The sequence below is a fragment of the Galeopterus variegatus genome, unplaced genomic scaffold (assembly GCF_000696425.1).
Source record: "Galeopterus variegatus unplaced genomic scaffold, G_variegatus-3.0.2 Scaffold2046, whole genome shotgun sequence".
NCBI lineage: Eukaryota > Metazoa > Chordata > Mammalia > Dermoptera > Cynocephalidae > Galeopterus > Galeopterus variegatus.
In genome coordinates, this window is record NW_007728157.1 from 94495 (window position 1) to 115139 (window position 20645).

General features: G+C 36.9%; 1 protein-coding gene across 1 annotated transcript in view; it reads right to left on the reverse strand.

Annotated features, from left to right (window-relative positions):
- Positions 1 to 9811: 9811 nt before the first annotated feature.
- The window catches only part of PRKG2 (protein kinase, cGMP-dependent, type II), a 92174-nt gene continuing 81340 nt past the window's right edge, over positions 9812 to 20645 (reverse strand). The window contains exons 16-17 of the mRNA XM_008580242.1: positions 12822 to 12888; positions 9812 to 10471 (exon numbers count right to left, since the gene is read on the reverse strand). Of these exons, the coding sequence (XP_008578464.1) occupies positions 10376 to 10471; positions 12822 to 12888 (163 nt within the window). The 3' untranslated portion in view covers positions 9812 to 10375. The remainder of the gene's footprint in view (positions 10472 to 12821; positions 12889 to 20645) is intronic.

Consider the following 20645-nt stretch of genomic DNA (forward strand, 5'->3'; position numbering starts at 1 on the left):
AAAAAATAAAATAGGCTAAAGGCCAAAATAAATAAATAAATGAAGATGGTATCTGCAACTCTGTTTTGTTCCAAAGAAAGCATAAAAGGTAGCAGCAGTTGACTTGGCATAAAGAAAGAGAAAAGACTAAATTTAAAACACTTCCCCTAGTCATACTCCACAATCTAAAGCCTTTACATTAGTTGCACATAATAAGCATACTTTGACTGGCACCCTGGTACAATGTGTACTTGAGAATGTTTTTGACCATAGCTGTTATGCCTGGTTTAAGTTAGTGCATGAAAGGCAAGGTCTTTTGTTTTACGTAGTTTTGACCCAGAAAATACACCACACAATGAGGATTTAAAATTCTTTTTTTTTTTCCTTCTCATAAATGGTCATAGTAATGGTAATGAGGTTACCCATTTTAAGTATCAACAATGAATATAATGCACACAGTAGGTCCTTTAAAAATGTTAGTTAGAAATTGTAGAAACAATAACTTCATAACACTGAGGCAAAAATTTCAAGTGAGATAACATAAAGTACTTAGCACACTGCCTATCATGCATGTGTTTAGAATGTGAATCCTCTTCCTTTTTTTTTCTTTAACCTTGTACAGTTGTAATCACCAATCACAGCAATTCTACTTGAAAAATAACTGAGATCAGAGTCTGCAAACTGTTATAAGAAGAAGAAAGAGTAGTTTACATACATATATATACACACACTTACAAAAATACATACACATATATATATGCGCACACATATATTTGTATACATATACTCACCTAGAACCTTGAAAGCCCCAGGAACCATCCTTGCTGGTTTCCTCTCTTTCTCTCACTTTCACATCCAGTTCTGTCACCTTTCTCCAAACACAGCCCCAATCGACCACTGCTCCTTGTCCATGACCAGCTTGACATTCTAGTCTGAGCCAACCTCCATCAGGCTTCCACTGAATTAAGTAATTCCACTGGCTGCTAACTGGTCTGTTTGCTAACTTTATTCCCTGATTCATGCCCCATCATAACACAGTAAGAGAGTGATCATTCGAAAACATAGATCAAGTCCCTTCTCTGCTCCGTAAGAAAAAAAAAATAAAATGGTTTTGTATTTTATTTGGGATAATAAACAAACTTTTACTGTGGCCTAGGAGACTCTCAAAATCAGGACCTCTCTACCTCTCTGAGCTCACTATTCTAGAGACTTACAAGCCTTCTTTCTGTTTCTTAAACATGCCAAATTCATTAACACCCTGCAGCTTTTGAATTTGATTTCTCTGCCAAGAACACTTTTTCCTAGACTGTCTCAAGCCTGTTTCCTTTTCACCATTAGGGGCTCAGCTCAAGTGTCACCTACTAGGGAAGGCATTTCCTTATCACTTATTCAAAGCCGTTCTCACCTTCCTATTCCACAATCCTGTTTAATTATATTGATAGTATTTATCACTGTGATCAAAGTTTCTGGTTTACTTATTTTTGCAAAGGGGAAATCATTCTATTTTAAAATTATTAATGTGATTTTGTCTTTGCTTCCTGAGAATAAATCTTGCTTCTTTTCTAGAATCATCCATCTGCTGATTCAGATTAGTTCCAGTAGGATTGCACTGAGAAAGTCTTAGGTAACGTTAATCTTTTGAAATTCAAAGGCCAAGCTTTGGTCCTGAGAAAGGATTATCTAAATTCCTGTATCTCCTCCTTTAGTTTGTAAAGGATCAGGCTTTGTGCAAGAGACCAGAGAGTTTTATGTATGTAGGGAAATCCAGACAGAAGAAAGAGGAGAAAGCCTGCACTTTTTTACCCTCAGGGAACTGTGGAAAGAAAAAGGCAGGAGAAGCCCCTCTTTCCTGTGTTTGGGACTCATCACAGGCTACCCCAGAGCAAACTTCAGCATAGTAACCTTGGGGCACAGCATAACTGGGCAGTATGAGGCCCTGAGTTATGGTCATCATGAATCCCTTGGCTTCTGCATTGTGAAAACAGAACCTGTAACTTTTTGAGGGTCTGCCTAGGATGCTGATCGGAGGGGCTTACCTTAGTAGGAAGCAGGTAAGCAGGTCTCGGCTAGAGTTAAAAGGACCCCAGTCAAACCCCAAAGGTCTCTATTGCCAGGTACCCAAGAGGGATCTGAGTCATTGAGGGAGCCTNCAGGCTACCCCAGAGCAAACTTCAGCATAGTAACCTTGGGGCACAGCATAACTGGGCAGTAGAGGCCCTGAGTTATGGTCATCATGAATCCCTTGGCTTCTGCATTGTGAAAACAGAACCTGTAACTTTTTGAGGGTCTCATTTTTTAAACTCACTTTACATCCTAGGAAAGAGAGATTAGGAATGATTAAATGACTAGGAATATGATGGGATTATATTTATGAGGATATAATCGGAGGGGCTTACCTTAGTAGGAAGCAGGTAAGCAGGTCTCGGCTAGAGTTAAAAGGACCCCAGTCAAACCCCAAAGGTCTCTATTGCCAGGTACCCAAGAGGGATCTGAGTCATTGAGGGAGCCTTGGGCCCTATCCCAGCCCAGAGAAAACAAATGATGAGTTTATCCAGCCACAGACTTTGGCCATGGACATCAGCCAAACAGCGGGCAAGTAGACATCTTGCCTTAGAACCTTGATACTTGCTCCATCCTGGTATATAATCAGAAGAGATGTTAAATGCGAACCTGAGCACTTTTGTCTGAGAGGGACCGAAAATTTCATAGAGCAATGGTTCCCATACTTTGTGGTTTGTCAGAACCACCTGAGTTATTAATAAAGCCCACAGAGGCTCAGGCTCCTTGAAGTGGGATGGAGCCTGGGCCTTGAGATGGGTATCAACTTCCCCACTAAAATTTGATACCCACCAAAATTTGAGAACCACTTTCCCTAGAGGGACTGTTTATTCGATTGGATTGACTTTAAACTGGGTAAGACTTTTAATCCCCCCTCCCCCTCTAACTAGGGGGTGGAAGCTCACAGATGAGCTAAGCTATAGACACTATTTTTAATTTTTCTATACGTACATTTTATGTATAGAAAAAATGTTGTGATATCCTTCATTTGTTTAACGATTTACTGTCATCCTCTCGCAATTAGAATATATTCTTTATGATGGAAGCGTGTGTTGTTCAATGCTGAACACCAGTGCCTGGAATTGTGCCTGGCACAGAGTAGTCACACAAATATTAGAGGGGAGAATCAATCAGTTAGTTAGTTAGCTAATTAATTAAACAATGCGTATACATTTAGCAGAGAGATAAGCCTCTCTCTTAGATGAGATGGTGTCAGGAGATACTCTGCCTGGGGGTGAGGAAGAAGTTGGAGGAACAAGGCGTAGGAAGTCTGGTAGAAGCAGAACTAAATATTTTTTTAAAACAGCCAAAAATATCTAAAGAAGTAAATTGTCTGCTGCTACCAACTGGAAGTTTTAATTTTCATCCTTATGTGTGGAAATACACTCAGAAATGGGAGATAAGGAACAAAGAGAAATCTTTAAAGTTTGACTCAAAGATTCAAATAAAGGCACTTAATGCTGTAGAGGCCTGAGAAAGGTTATGTCCACCTTCTGCCTATAAATTGGTTAGATGTAGAGAAATTTGTGGTAGGTGTTCAACAGTCCTTTTCTAATTTTTTTCAATGTTGTTTTGATATGTAGTCTACCTCTCTGATGCAAATTTCTATTTTAAAGTAAGTTTTATTTGTGATTATAAAATATAAGGTCAATGTATAAAACTGAAGAGAACAGAGACAGAAAAAAAAATCATGATCACACCACCTGCAGATTCTCACTGTTAACATAGTTGTCTTAACAAATATAACTATGTATTAGAGCTATGATTTTTGTGCCTCTGCTGTATCCTCAGCACCTAGAACAATGCCTGGAACATAAGTGCCCAATTAATAATTGTTGAGTGAATCAATTCTGACATGTACTAAATATTTTTTGTCATATTTACTATCCATTTGAATAAGAGGTTCCCCTTACTCCCTTCGAACCTTATGGGTCCTCGAAAAGAAAAAATATATTTTTAAAAATGTTTATTGCCTTTATTTTTTTTTTACTTTGTTTAGCTTTGACTCACGGATCTAATTTTTAGATATTTCTAGGTGCACCTTAATATTTTGACTGTCCTTCCTAAGTGTAAAAACTGAACACAGGACGTTAAAAGAGGCTGTCCAAACAGAATATAGAAGAGGGCAGTGTTCCAGATCCTGCATTTTATGACCCATTTAGCAATCTGAGGATCTTCTTGAATTTCACATAGCAGGAGTGGGTAAGTGGCTCATAGCCTGTGCTCCGGTGTGGCATCTAGCTTTCTCCCACCTACCTAGAGAGTGGCCCCATCTCTGCTACTTGGGTTCCTGGATCAGGGAGTGCTAGTGTTCTTCCTTCATCAACTCATAGTTTCTTCTGCTTTTTTTCCCCTCAGTGCATGCCTATTCATTTTTTCCTCACTAAGGAAGTTTATACTCATCAAAACAAATTTCATGTTACCTTTCATTGCAGCATTTTAAATTTAGCAACCAACAATTAAGTAAAACAAAATTCTTGATTTTATGTCTTTCAAAATTGAAAATGCTCCAGCTCTAATTCAGTTTAGAACTTGTCTATAAATCACCTGAGTCAGATTGTTATCGCTGCTTTCAACTGAGTCACATGGCCCATGCCCTGAATACATTTTGTTAAATATTGGGTAGAAAAGGAGAAAGCAAATCTCATTACTTAAAAATTCAAACTAAATAAATTACATAATCATATATTATATATTTTACTAGTTTTAAAACTGATAGACTTTGTACTGTGTCAATTTAGTTATGCCAGAAATATGTTTCCTGAATTTTCTTCTCAGTATAGTTCTGAGAAAAGCCTTTCCACAAGAGAAATGTGCATACGATCTGAAAGGCAGATGTGAGAAGCAACTAAATTTGTGCTCTGGAGGTCAGAAGAGCAAGCTCTGCTGCAGCTCATACACATTGTTGCTGATCTGCTGGCTCACCTTCTTGGTATACAGCAGCAGCCAAGCCTATGTCTCCTTCAGCATCTTCACATCCTAAGGCAGGTTTATGTGAGAGATGCCAGCTTGTCCTGCAGTTCACCTGTATGACCAAGGTTGGCAACCATGAAAGACTGATTCAGGTTCCAGTTTGTCCTCATGGGTTTTGGTTTGTTACCACAAATTCCATTTTTTTCCTCAAGGAATCAAATTTGTTCTCTTGTGTCCACTTTGTTCTTGCTGCCCCCACTTTGATTCAGGTTCCAGTTTGTCCTCATGGGTTTTGGTTTGTTACCACAAATTCCATTTTTTCCTCAAGGAATCAAATTTGTTCTCTTGTGTCCACTTTGTTCTTGCTGCCCCCACTTTATGTCATCTTTCCTTCCCAACTTAGTAGTTGAAAAAACCTGACACAGAAATTTGTGTTTCTGTGGGTCAGGAATTTGGGAGTAGTTTATCTGGTTCATGTACTTGTAGTCAAAGTATTAGCTGGGGCTGCAGCCTCATCTGAAGACTCAACTGGAGGGAGGATCTGCTTCCAAAGTTAATTAGGTAGTTGTTGGCAGGATTTGTTTCATTACAGGTTGTCAGACTGAGGATCTCGTTTCCTCATGGGCTGTTGGCCAGAGACTCCCTCAGTTATTTTCCACACATGGGCTTTTCCGTAGGGAAGCTCACATTGTGACAGCTGGCTTCCATCAGAATAAGCGGATGAGAGAGTAAGAGACAGTGAGCAGAACAGGAGCAGAGTGACTTTGTAATCTAATCTCAGAAGTGACATCCCATTGATTTTTTTATATTCTGTTTGTTAGAAGGAAATCACTCAAGAGGAGGGGATTGTAAAAGGGCATGAATACTACAAGCAGGGAGAATTGGAAGTCATCTCTGAAGCTGCCTACCACACCCGTTCAAACAGATCTTTGAAGTATCATAAGTATATGTGATCCTCTTTTAAAAAATTGAACTTCTAAGAATCTTAAGAGAATTTTCTCACAGCATCTTTACAGAAAAGATTTATAACTGTGGCTTTCATCTAATGAAGAGGATTATGAATTCATACACATGAAATTCACAAAGTTTTTAAAGGAAATGTATCAGCTTGGAATAAAGAGACAGATACAGACAAACCAAAAAGAAGCATTTCTCCCATCAAACTTTTATAGGCAGGAAAGTGACTAATAAGTCTACTCAGTTGCCAGTACCAGCTAAATCAATCTTACGGAAAAGAAAGGATGGCTCAGAAGACAGAACTGAGATGGTGGAGCCCAAGAGCTGAGGAGAACAACTCACAGGGAGTAGGACCAAGCCCTAAGCAGAGAAATGGTAACATATGTCAGGGCAAGTTTTAGATTTACTATAGATGACTACTGCTTTGTGTCTCCAATTTTCTCCCTTTCCTAAAGCAAATATCTGTTGTGGTTCTCCTTTTGTTTGTTTCACCATTCAGTGTTGTGAATGTTGGGGCAGATGACTTGTTTACTTATTTCTCAGGCTTTCAGACCTAAAAGAATGTATCCAAGGAATTACAGCTAAGGTGCATCATCCATACCCAAATGGGATTTAGATGACAAGAACCTGAATCCTGAATATGAGCCTACTGATATTTTGGGGAAGGCTCTTGGGAGGGAATGAATTTGTTTTGCATATGGAAATAACATAAGTAATATGTGGGGATTATGGCAGTTCTAAAACTTGCTTGCAAATTCTCTAAAACAGTCTTCATTAAGAAGTTGAGGCTATGTTTCCACCTCTCAAATCTGAGTGGTCTTGTGTTTCCACCAATAGAGTGTGGCAGAAGTGATGTATGTGACTTCTAAGACTAATTCATAATGGATAGTATAGCTCCTGCCTTGTTGGCTAGAATACTCGCTCTTGTAGACCTCTGCTGCCATGAAAGGATTTTGACTAGTTCAAGAATGTCATGATGTGAAGAATCCAAGGCATGGAGAAGGCATGTGTAGGCAACCTGGTCCATAGTCCTAGTTTGTGAGTAGTCCCAGCTTCCGCACCAGGTGTGTGAGTGGACAAGATTTCAGGTAATTCTAGCCCCAGCCAGTGAATCACCCCGAGTCTTTGAGTCTTTCCACATCATTCTCCAGATACTGTGGTCCAGAGATAAGCCATCCTTGCCATGTGTTGTCTGAATTCCTGACCCACAGAATCTAGGAGAATAACAAAATGATTTTTCTAAGTGACTGCGTTTTGTGGTACTTTGTTATACAGTCATGGTAACTAGGACTAAGCTTTGCAAAACCATCACAGATACATTGTGAATGAAATGCATATTTGAGGCTAATTTTTAGCTTTGAGGTCAGTCAACAGTGTGTTTATAATTTTAGAATCTTTTGTGCAAATACTCCTAGTACAATGCCTGACAATAAAGAACAAGGATTTATTATTATGCCAAAAGAAATATATGTATATATTTATTTTCAAACAATTATTATCAATGACCTATTAATAATAACATTCTGGCCCAATGTTTCAAAGCTTTAAATGTACATCTCCAGATGAATAAAGATGTGATTTATTATTCAAGATCATACAAATCTGGGCAGGGCTGGAAATCAAACCCTGATCTTTTTTGACTACAAATCTCTTATTTTTCACTACTACATTCTTCTCCCTTCAGACATTTTAATACTTAGAGAAAAGATTAAAAAACTACAATTATGAAAAGCTGGCTCCACATGGTAGAAGCTCAAGAATTAAAAACTCACTTTACATCCTAGGAAAGAGAGATTAGGAATGATTAAATGACTAGGAATATGATGGGATTATATTTATGAGGATAATTTTCTGGCTCCACATGGTAGAAGCTCAAGAATTAAAAACTCACTTTACATCCTAGGAAATAGAGATTAGGAATGATTAAATGACTAGGAATATGATGGGATTATATTTATGAGGATAATTTTCTGTATTTCCTTATGTGTATGGGTGTCTGTGTGCATGTATGTATCTCCTTAATTCATAAAAATTAAAATATAGGTTAGCTTAATAAAGCACTTCATTTTGGTGAGGGTGAACCCTTCATCCAATACACTGAAGTTTGATGAACCATCTTTACTTTGTGATTTAAAAGAAAAAGAAAAGAGAGATACTGGATTTAATTGGTACAATTCTACATACAGGTAACAATGATACATAAGGTTCAGGACTAAATGGTAATTAAGGCCCTTTTGACTTTAAAAAAGATAGTAACAGTAGCTCCCAAATATGCAGCACTGATTATTTCACAGATACCAGGCAAAGGACTCTCTACATATCTTGATCCATGAAACAAGCCTCTAAAGTATTACTTTGCCGTGGCTTTTCTACAGGTTAGAAAGCTAGTACCAAAAAAGCTAAGTCATTTTCCTAAGGTCACCCAGCTAGGAAATAGTGGAGTTGGGATGATATGATGGTTCAATCTCTTATTTCTACATCTTTATAAAGAAAACACAACAAAATCACATGTGGGGATTACATATTGATATGGCCAATCACAGGCAAAATAAACCTATAGTACTCTAAGTTGTTTTTTATTTCTGTATATGTAGGGTTTGTTTGTTTTTTTTTAATTACAACTATACTTGCCCTTTGAGAATATCATTGCTATTATAACTGTACAGTTCTAACATCCACCCAGTACATAAATTTCCTACCATTATAGGTTGGTAATTTAAAAATATATACATGGAAAAACATATAGTACAAACCAACCAAATGCAAATAAAAATCTTTTAAAAATCTTAGAAATTCTTTCAGCAGGTTATGTCAATCCTATTAAAAATGGTTCTTCTATATACAATACATAATCTTTAAAAACACTACTCCAGGAAACAAAAACTCTTTGGTTCAGCAAAAGGATTCTAAATGTGGAAATTCAATTTATTAAGGATGCACCTTCTTGGGTTGTCACATTTCTCTAGTTTAATTCCTCAGGAAGTATATAGCAGACTTCTCAGAATGATGAAATTATGGGTGGAAACTGGGTAGAGGTTGCTTTTCACATAGAATATTATCATATGAAAATATAACCAGAAGCTTGAATAATGGCAGAACATAGATGTTATTTTTATGCTGCCAGATTAAAAAGATACAGAGAAAGCTCTGCTTCCCATTCACTCTGGAGGGAAGGGAAGGCAGTGACCATGGTCAATACATGTAAACATTCACTAGCAAAGTTCTTAGGTACTAGGGTCCAATACTATTGAAACTATCTATCATTTGAAAGACTGCAAGGAGACAGTAGGAGGTCAGATGCTGGATATTCCCTTTACTTCTAAAATCCTATCACTTCTCCCATAGTTTGCCTGTCTTAACAATCAAAAATTATAAACACATCCATGACTCAAATGTCTTTAAAAAGAGCTATTAACTCAGCAGGGATTATAGTGCATCAACTTTTGCCAACAGAATTTGCATTAAAAATTAACTGTGGTTATTCTAAACTCTTTTGGTTTATTAATAGCAACAATCACAGAATTGGCCAAAATATCTCCGAGTTTCAAAGTCAGAAACCTTACCAATTAGAATTTATTCTCTTTTGTATTAAATGGGGGGATAAAAAGCCTTCATAATTTTATTCCAGCTTATTTTCTACTTTGGTTGTGAAAACATTTTAGTATATAAGATAAAATCTTTCCAAAGGCTCCTCATTTAACCACACATTAAAACCACATTTAGCAAGGTTTTTGAAAAGTCTCTGAGGTATCACAGCTGATCACAGAAAAAGGAAAAATGGTTTTTTGCTTTATTTATTTTTTTCTCAGTTCCCCAATAGAGAATAATTACCTGGTTGGATTAATTGACTCATTTACTTTAGGAAGAGGTACTGAATAATACCCAAACTTGCCTTCCCCCAGACTAGTATCAGAAGCATATTAGCATATTTCTAGACTAAGTAACCATGAAAGTGAAGAGCTTCTGCTGAGTTCCATGATTTTTGCAAACCACCATTTAAAAATGCCATAATGCTTAAATGGAGTTGTTGCAAGTTGGGGAAAAATTCCACAATTCAGCCTTGTCCTTCCTTCTATTTGCATGACTTAGTTGTTCAAGGGCAAGACCCTTTTTAAACCTTAGAAATCAAAGGAGAAGAGTATGATCGGGATGGAGCCATAGACTGCAAAGAAAACTAAGCCTCTTCAACAAAAATGGTTCTGATTGTGGACAGGGGAATGGGACAGCCCTCAACATTTAAGAAAAGCAAATAATGGAATACATGAATAATTCACAGCATCTAAAGGAGACATTATAATTCAAAACCACATCTGCAGCACTCTTCTCCACCTTCTGTGCAGGAATTTCTTTTCCCTAACGGTCTTCCAAAAGATATCATAGTACTTGGAAGGGAGAAATAATCAATGTTGGATTACTGAGCCTCACAGTCGTCTTCCATAGCGTATAGGCAGTACCATCTTTTCTTCTGTCAGAAGTCTTTATCCCAGCCTGACAGCTCATCCGGAGGTATTCCCTTTTCAGGAGGATACTTGTCAAAGTAGCTGTGATCTATGGGTCCGCTAAGCTAATGTAGAAAGAATTAAAACAAAGGTGAGGATAATGTTGATTAAACCTGTTATTACGTATGAGCAATGATTTTATATCTGAACACTGATTTCATATTACCACTACCTGTAAGTTACATACAAGGAAAAGATGACCAATTATTATTCTAGAGTCACATCTGAGCCTCATGAGATCTCCCCTTTAGAACCAAATGGATTTGGTCACTGGATTACATTCAATAGGAGCTACCTTGCATGAAGAGTTATTTCCTAAAGAAAAGGTGACAGAAATTATGTCTACTTTTTCTAAATTGAAAAATATTTAAAAAGCAAATATTAGAAGATGAAAATTTGCCATAGTCCTTCTTCTTCTTTGTAAAAGTTTCTCACCAATCTTGAATATTTACATGGTTAATATAATTATGTTATAATATAATTTTATATTGATCCATATAAAATTTACCAGAATACTAAATGAAGAGACAATTCAAAATATTAGTGACCCTTTGAAGGAGTGAAATGACTCTGGTATTAAATTATTTTGCAGATCAGGTTTTCCAATTCTTTGCTTTCAAACAAATTTAAGTAGTACCTAATTGAATTATCAGCTGACAGATTATTAAAAATACTATTTATGATAATCATAATGTGTTGAAGGGCAGATCAGTCAGAAAGAGCTCAAACTGCCATTGCCATAAAACCTTCCATTCTCACTTATTTATGTGAACAGAACTCTTAACACTTGTATCTATATAATGACCGTTTTAAAAAGGAATAGAATTGATGCTGAATCTGATTCCATGTTTTGAATAAATAATATTTATCCACAAGTACATAAAATAATTTTTTTCTCAAAAAAACTTATTTAATAATTACCTTTAGAAATTTGCAACATATTTATGTCATTTGACACTGAATGGTATAAGAAGCCTTTGTGTTACCACAAAAATTTCTGTTGTTCCAGAAATTTTTAAAACCGTATAACTAAAATTTAAAGATGCTTAAAGAATGATCAGGAAAGACTGTCAAGCATCAAAATATTTTCCATTAGGATGAAATTTTAAAGAGAAAATGGAATGGATATATAGGGAGAAAAAAGAGTGATATAATATTTCCATCTGTATTTTTTAAATGGCCTATGGGTATTAAATCTCAATGGTATTTAGATTACAGTAGATATATTTAAAGAAATTAAGTAACAGTAATTGTTTATTTTAAAATGTCAATAGTTATAACATACCTGAAATTACATTCTCCACAACTATTTATACTTTAATTAAACAATTCAGATATCAACACAAATGTGTAAGAGGAGACGTAGATCTTCACAACTCTTTTAGAGAGAACACTGGCATAAAGTTGGTAGGGTGCTGACCTAGATCATTCCTGAGTCATTCTTCCCCCCACATTAGCTGATGTTATGCTTCCCCTAGAGCTACGCTGTCCAATAAGGTAATAACCACTAGCAACATGTGGTGACTGAGCACTTGAAATGTGGCTCATCCAAATAGAGATGTGCTGTAAGAGAAAATTCACTTGGGATTTTTACAATTGAGTATGAAAAAATAAATGTAGCATATCTCATTAATACATTGATTACATATTAAAATAATAATACAGATTATTATATACAGCTGACTTTCTCAGAATGAGAAATTATTGCTAATCCAAAATGTGAAACATTCCAAAATCCTTAACTATTTGAGTACAGACAAGATGCCACAGTGGAAAATTCCACACCTTTGCTTTCTGATGGTTCACTGTACCCAAAGTTTGTGGCACATGCAAAATTATTTAAAATATTGTATAAAATTACCTTTAGGCTATGTATATAAGGTATATACAAAAGATAAATGAATTTTGTGTTTAGACTTGGGTCACATCCTTAAAATATCTCATTATGTACATGCAAATATTCCAGAATCCAAAACACTTCTGGTTCCAAGCATTTCGGATAAGGGGTACTCAACCTGTATTTTGGATATATTATGATAAACAGATAAAATTAATTTTGCCAATTTCTTTATACTTTTTCAATGTGGTTACAAAAAATTTTTAAATTACATATATGGTTCACATTATATTTCTAGAGTCATCTGTCAGCCTGACCAATGAGGAGTACTTTGGGACTTAGGTGGCATTGACATGTAATTGGTTCCTGACAGGTGAGCCAATGCCTGTTAAATAGGCAATACTACTCACCCCCTATAGTCACAATTACTATGACATTTTCACTTAGTTGAAAAAAAAACTTTTAAAAAATCACCTAAGATCAGTTACACACACACAAAAATTGCCCCCAAAATCTGCTTACAAAAATAAATCCCTGAAAAAAAAAAAACCAAGAGAGTAATATAGGAAATACCATACCTCTCTTCGTAAAGGTGATGGAAGGTTCCGTGCTTTCAGTCCCTCCCAATTAAAACCATTTAGCCACCTGAGAAATGAGGAACATAGAGCAGAATATTACTTGTCTGCTAAACTATTAACATGTCAAGTTATCTGTCAACCCACTTTGTTGCCTGTTCCCTGCCGACAACAGTGCAGCTGCAAGTGGCCGGAGGAAAACACACAACAGTGCTGGCTGTCTGGTCTCACATTAAACCCATGCCCACTAATCTCAAGTGGGCACTTAATGCTGCCCAGCAGTCATTCCAGATTTCCCTGTCATACCCCCTTAGACTCATAATTCATACTTTTTCCTCTCTCTTCAGACTTCCAAAACCTCCTGCCATCCTCACTCTCATATGATGAGCAAAACAGAGAACATCCACCATCTCCCACCAACATATCTGCCCACCTACACATCTATGGGTGGCCTTCTCTCCTCTACCACGAATTAACTGCCTTTGCTTCTAGCTGAGGTCAATTCCTCTTCTGAATACTTGATCCTGTCAACTCTTCTCTATTCAAAGACATACTCCTACAATTCTCTTCTCTCTTGAATCTTTAGTGTTTTCCCTGCTGAAGCATTCCCATCATTTTTTAAAAATTTTAACATTTACATGTACATAGTTATGGGGTACAGTGTGTTGTTTCAATACATGCATATACTGCACAATGACTCACTTAGTGTAAAAAATTTTAACATTTACATGTACATATTTATGGGGTACAGTGTGTTGTTTCAATACATGCATATACTGCACAATGACTCACTTAGTGTAGATAGCATAATTTTGTACCTGTTAGTCCACGACTTCTCCTTCCCCCACTCTGTCCCCTCCTGGCCTCTGGTACTCACTATTCTACTCCCTACTTCTATGAAAACCTCTTTTTTTTTTTCTCTTCCACATAGGACTGAGATCATGTAGCATTTGTCCTTCTGTGCTTGACTTACTTAATGTGATGTTTTCCAGTTCCATCCATGTTGCTGCAAATGACAGAATTTCATTTGTTTTATCACTGAATACTATTCTATTGTGTATAATACCAGTTTTTTTTAATCCATTCATCCACTGATGGGCATTTAGGTTGATTCCATCTCCTATCTATTGTGAATAGTGTTGTGATAAACATGAGAGTGCAGGTGTATTTCTGATGTATTGATTTCATTTCCTTTGGGTATATAACCTGTAGTGGAATTGCTGGATCATAAGGTAGATCTATTTTTAGTTCTCTGAGGAACCTCCAAACAATTTTCCACAATGGCTATACCAATTTACATTCCTACAAATAATGTAGGTGCTTTTCTCTGCATCATCACCAGCATTTGTTATTTTCTCTCTTGCTAATCATAGCTATTCTAATGGGGTGAAATGAAATCTTACTGTGGTTTAAATTTGCATTTCCCTGATGAATAGTGATTTTGAGCAATTTTCCATGTGCTTGTTAGCCATTTGTATGTCTTCTTTCAAGAAATGTCTGTTCAGATTCTTTGCCCACTTTTTAACTGGGGTTTTTTTGTTTTGTTTTGTTTTTTATTGTTGAGTTGTTTCAGTTCCTCGTATATTCTGCATATTAGCCCTGTGTCTGACATGTGGTTTACAAACACTTTCTCCCATTCTGTATGTTGTTTTTTCACGTTGTTGATAGAGTTCCAGATGTTATGCAGAAGGTTTTCAGTTTGATGTAGTTCCATTTGTGTATTTTTGTTTTAGTTGTCTGTGTCTTTGTAGTCTCATTCAAAAAAGTGCTGCCCACTCCTATTCCGTGTATTATTTCCCTGTTTTCTTCTAGTAATTTTAAAGATTGGGGTCTTAAATTTAGGTCTTTGATCCATTTTGAGTTGATTTTTGTGTATGGTGAGAGATAGGCATCTAGTTTTAATTTTGTGTATGTGACTAGCCAGTTTTCCCAGCACCATTTATTGAAGAGGCCCATCCTTTCCCCATTTTATATTCTTGGCACCTCTGCCAAAAATCAGTTGGCTGTAAGTGCATGGGTTTATTCCTGGGCTCTCTATTCTGTTCCATTGGTCTATTTGTCTATTTTTACACCAGGACCATGTGCTTTGGGTTACCATAGCTTTATATTTTGAAGTCAGGAAGTGTGGTGCCTCCAACTTCGTTCAAGATTGCTTTAGCTATACGGGGTCTTTTGTGATTCTATAGAAATTCGAAGATAATTTTTTCTATTTCTGTGAAGAATGTAATAGATATTTTGTTAGGGATTGCATTGAATGTACAGATTGCTTTGGCTAATATGGATATTTTGATGATGTTAATTCTTCCAACCCAAGAATATGAGATACCATTGAGCTACTCTGTGTCTTTTCATTGGTGCATATAATCCATTTACATTTAGAGTTATTATTGATGTATAGGGACTTGTTACTCCCATTTTCTTCCTTTTTTTATGATTGCTTTGTTAATCCTTTCTTCCTTTTTTCCAATCTTACGTTCTTCTTTGTGAATGAGTGGTTTTCTCTAGCAGTGCATTTTGATTTCTTGCTATTTATTTTTAGTATATTTCTTATAAGTTTTTGTGTTATGATTACTATGAGGCTTAGAAAAAACATATTATAACAGATTATTTTAGACTAATAACAGCTTAACTTTGATATCTAAAAATAAAAAACCAAAGCCAATTCTATGCTTTGGCATCATTTCCCTGCCCCTGCCACTTTTTAATAACTTGTTGTTTCAAGTTACATCTTTTAATGTTGCCTATCTCTAATATCATTGCTGTATATGATAGTATCTGGTTAGGTTTGTCCTTTAGTCTTCATACTAAGGATGTAAGTAGTTTATTCACCACCCTTTAGACACTGGAGTATTCTGAGATTGTCTGTGAACTTACTTTACTAATGTGTTATGCACCTTCAAATGTTTTCTTGCTATTCCTTAGCATCATCTTCTTTACGACTGAAGAACTCCCTTTAGCATTTCTTTTCATGCAGGTCTAGTGTTGATGAATTCCCTTAGCTTTTGTTTGTCTGGGAAAGACTTTATTTCTCCTTCATATTTGAAGGTTAGTTTTGCTGGATAGAGAATTCTTGGCTGACAGTCTTTTTCCTTCATCACCCTAAATATGTCACTCCATTTTCTTCTGGTCTGTAGGGTTTCCACTGAGAAATCCTCTGAGACAATTGGGGCTTCACTGAATGTTATATGTTTTATTTTGTTTTTTTCTCTTGCTGCTTTCAGTATTCTTTCTTTGTCTTTAGTTTCTGATAATTTGATTATGATGTGCCTTGCGATGTTCCTCCTTGGATTGACTGTGACTAATGACCTCTGACCTTCCTGTCCGTAAATGCTGTCATCTTTTTCCATAATTGGGAAATTTTCAGCCACTACTTTCTTGAATATGCTTTCTATATCTCTTCCTTTTTCCTCTCCTTCAGGTATGCCAATTATGTGGAGGTTATTTTGCATGCGGGAGTCCCATATTTGCTGTATTTCTGTTTCATTTTTTCTTATTCTTCTTTCTTTTTGTTCCTCTAGTTTGATAATTTCATATGGTTTTATCTTTGAGCTCACTGATTCTTTCCTCTGCTGGGTTAAGTCTGCTGTTGGAGCTTTCTTTTGAGTTTTCAGTTCAAATAATTATTCTTTATTTCTAGAATTTCTATTTTTTTTTAATTGATTCAATTCCTTTGTCAAGTTTCTTACTCTGTTCCCAGATTGTTTTCCATATATCATTTAGTTTTCTGTCTGTATTTTCTTGTGATTCTTTGAACATCTTTAAGAGGGTTATTCCGAATTCTCTGTCAAACATTTCATAAATCCTCTGTTTTTCTAGGTCCATTGCCAGTTCTTCATTTGTTTCCTTTGTTGGTGTCATATTTCTCTGTTANTATATCTCTTCCTTTTTCCTCTCCTTCAGGTATGCCAATTATGTGGAGGTTATTTTGCATGAGGGAGTCCCATATTTGCTGTATTTCTGTTTCATTTTTTCTTATTCTTCTTTCTTTTTGTTTCTCTAGTTTGATAATTTCATATGTTTTTATCTTTGAGCTCACTGATTCTTTCCTCTGTTTGGTTAAGTCTGCTGTTGGAGCTTTCTTTTGAGTTTTCAGTTCAAATAATTGTTCTTTATTTCTAGAATTTCTTTGCTGTTGGAGCTTTCTTTTGAGTTTTCAGTTCAAATAATTATTCTTTATTTCTAGAATTTCTATTTTTTTTTAATTGATTCAATTCCTTTGTCAAGTTTCTTACTCTGTTCCCAGATTGTTTTCCATATATCATTTAGTTTTCTGTCTGTATTTTCTTGTGATTCTTTGAACATCTTTAAGAGGGTTATTCCGAATTCTCTGTCAAACATTTCATAAATCCTCTGTTTTTCTAGGTCCATTGCCAGTTCTTCATTTGTTTCCTTTGTTGGTGTCATATTTCTCTGTTATGTCTGTATTTTCTTGTGATTCTTTGAACATCTTTAAGAGGGTTATTCCGAATTCTCTGTCAGACATTTCATAAATCCTCTGTTTTTCTAGGTCCATTGCCAGTTCTTCATTTGTTTCCTTTGTTGGTGTCATATTTCTCTGTTCTGTCTTGATTTTTGTGTCTTTACATTTTTTCCTAGGCATTTGAGGAGACTGCTACCTCTTCTAGGTTTTCTAGGTGTTCTTTGGTGGTGTTAGCCTTTACTGGTTAATATCAGAGCTTTGTCTCTGGTCTGTGGTTCTTGTTAATCCCCAAATTGGGGGAACTTCCTCAGTGATTGTGCTAAATTGCTGCTTTGCTGCTGATTCTCTGGGGAAGGCTTTTGTGAGAAATGGATTTTAATTATTGGCCTTTAATGACTTCTGGGTCTCATGAGGTCAGAACCACCTGGGCTGTGTGGAAATTCTGGCTTGGGACTAAGTCTTTCCAACAAACTGTACCCCTGTGGTTCTATCACCCTGACAAGTCTCCACTGAGTGGACCTGTGCTGATTGAAATAGCTGCCCACTCTGTACCCCAATGTTCTCCTGGTGGGCCAGCCTCCCTTCCACACTCCGAACATTTCCCATAGGGCAGGCCATGTGCAGGTCCCTCATGGTGACTCACCAACGTCTGGGTGGCTTCTTTGGTCAGCTGTGGCACTTGGTCCTATGTGGGAACATGGGAACCCTGTAAGTGGTCTCACTGGCCTGGGGACTGGTAGGGTGAGCTCCAAGGCCCTCTTCTCCCCTGCAGATTACAGGCAACTTCATGCAAAAGGCTCAGCTGCATCTTTTGTTGGTTCCTGTTCTGTGTTGCTGCAGGGCCAGACCTGAAGCAGCCAGGGCTTGAAATGTTTGAAGCAGTTTCTTCTTCCTCTCGCCATGGCTTTTCACACCTTCATGAACTCTGCAGGTCTCTCCTCCTCTTCCCCTGAGCTCCAGTGGTCCCAGGTTGGCAGCCTTTGTTTTTTAATAGTTGTAAATTGATTGATTATGGGGGAGAGTGACACTGGAGACCATCTATTCTCCCATCTTGATGATCTCACCTTAATTCCAATCAATTTTATTTCTTCTAGCACCTTCCCTCAACTTGAGTTCTCTTCCAACTCTCACTCCATTTCTCTCCTTTCCATTGGAGGAGAACTCTTTGAATGAGTTATTTAATCACTGCATCCACTCATTTCTTTCTTCCCCCACTGCAATCAGGTTTCACTTCCTCTACTCCACTGAATCAAATCAATTCTCAGTTCTCATCTTACTTGACCAATTACTAGTGTGTGCTCACTTCACTTGGCTTCCAGAACACACTGTTGTCCAGGCTTTCTTCCTCTCTTCTTAAGTGTTTTTACCTTATTTTCTACTGCTATTTCCTTATGAACTTGGTGTGGTCTTGGACCTCTTCTCTTTTCAACTATTCTCACTTCCTAAGTAATCTCAGTCAGTCCTGGGGCTTTAAATAGCATTTACATACTGATCACTCCCAAATTTCTATTTACAACCAAGACCTCCCCATTGGCTTAACAGGCTACTATCTAAAATGGCTATACATCATCTTCCAACTGGATGTCTAATAGGCATCTAGTATACATCAGGTCCAAATTAGAGATCCAAATTTTCTACACCAAACTTGACTCAGCCCTTCAAGCGGCTCAAACCAAAGACACAGGAGTTATTCTTTCTCCCATATCCAACCTCAATCCATAAGCACATCCTGTCAGTGCTACCTTCAAAATATATCTGTATTCAGAATCTGACCAATGCTCAACACCTTCACTCTACCAGCATGGGCCAAGCCCTGCTTTTGTCCTTGGGAAACAACCCAGCAGTAAGAGCGATCATTGAAAATGTAAGTCAGGTCCTATCATGCCTTTATTCAAAACTTCCCAATGTTTTCCATTTCACTCAGTGTAAAAGTCATTACCACATCTTTACTATAACCTACAAGGCCTTACAAATATACCCTTCCCACCACCACCCATCCAGTTCCTTACCATTATCCTACTTTTCCCTTTTTTGTCCCTTGTTCATTTACCTCCTCACTGTTCTTCCAGTAAGCTAAAGATGCTCCCACTTCAAGTCCTTTGCACTCAAGGCTGGATTATTCGTTGCCCAAATTTTCACATGATTCATTCCCTCAGCACCTTCAGGCCTTTTCTCAAAGGTCGCCTTCTCAGCGAGGCCTTTTTTAGCCATCCAGTCTGAAATTGCAGCTCCTTTCCCCCACTTCTATATACACACATCTTATTCTCCTTCCCTGCTTTTTCTCCTTAGCACTTACCACTATCTAATACACTACTTGATTTAGTTATCGTGTTTATTTTCTCTCTCCCCCACTAGAACACAAGCTTCATGATGGCAAGGATTTTCATCTATTTCCTCTCCTTTGGTGTCAACACTAGGGGCAGTGCTTGATACAGAACAGGGGCTCAAAAAATGTTTGTGGAATGACTGAACAGCACTGCAAGAGAGCGTGCTTACACAGGAGCTCATAATCTGTGAAAATATGGGATTAAGCTGTCAGCCAGATGAAGTTCTTTCATTTATAGCTTCTGTATTATTATTCTTAAAGGGCTGATATAGTCTTTAGCATACATCAAGCTTGGTGGGCTAGAAATATAACACCAGAAGTCTGAAGGCCTCACTTGTCTTGAACACAGTCTACTCTCTCAGCATCTTATAAAAAACATAGAACAATACTGTTCTTTTCTACCAAAACACTGAGGTCAGCTCAGCCCGCTAACAAATATTTATGAGAAGTCAGCTTGGTTTCTGGCATTGAAAAAGACAAAGAACCTGCTTTTAAGATGTTTTTATATTGGTGAAAGTTGACAAACAAACAAAAGGTAAACAATACAAATACTTAAATTAATTTCAGATAGTAGTAAGTACTAGGAAAATAAAACAGTATAAAGTGGTAGATGATGGCTGGAATGGGGGAAGGTTAGGAGGAGCTGCTTTAGTTAGGGCAATATTTGAAGAAGTGATATTTGAATTGTTAAATAAAATTATAGGAGGCCACTGTTTTGGACTAAGCTCCTAGACTAGGCCTGAGCAGACCATACTAAAAATCAAAATGCAGTCACCCCTGCTAAATTTCCAGTCACCAAAGTAAAACTAAGTAATTATCTGACCTTCCCAGAAATCAGAAGGCAGATATACAACCAATTTTAAATCATCAATAGGTACGACAATGAAGTTCCCTCTGTTTTAATCTTTACACAAAAAAGATAGCCTGAAGTAATCTGATGTTAACTAATCAGTTATTTTCCTATTTTTGGATCCCCCTGTCTCCACCTAATAAGGAAGGTAAATTTGAAATAACCAGTCCATTCTTTTGTTATTTCTGCTTTCTTCAGCCCCTTTTTCTTCTATAAAGTCAACCCTTTTTG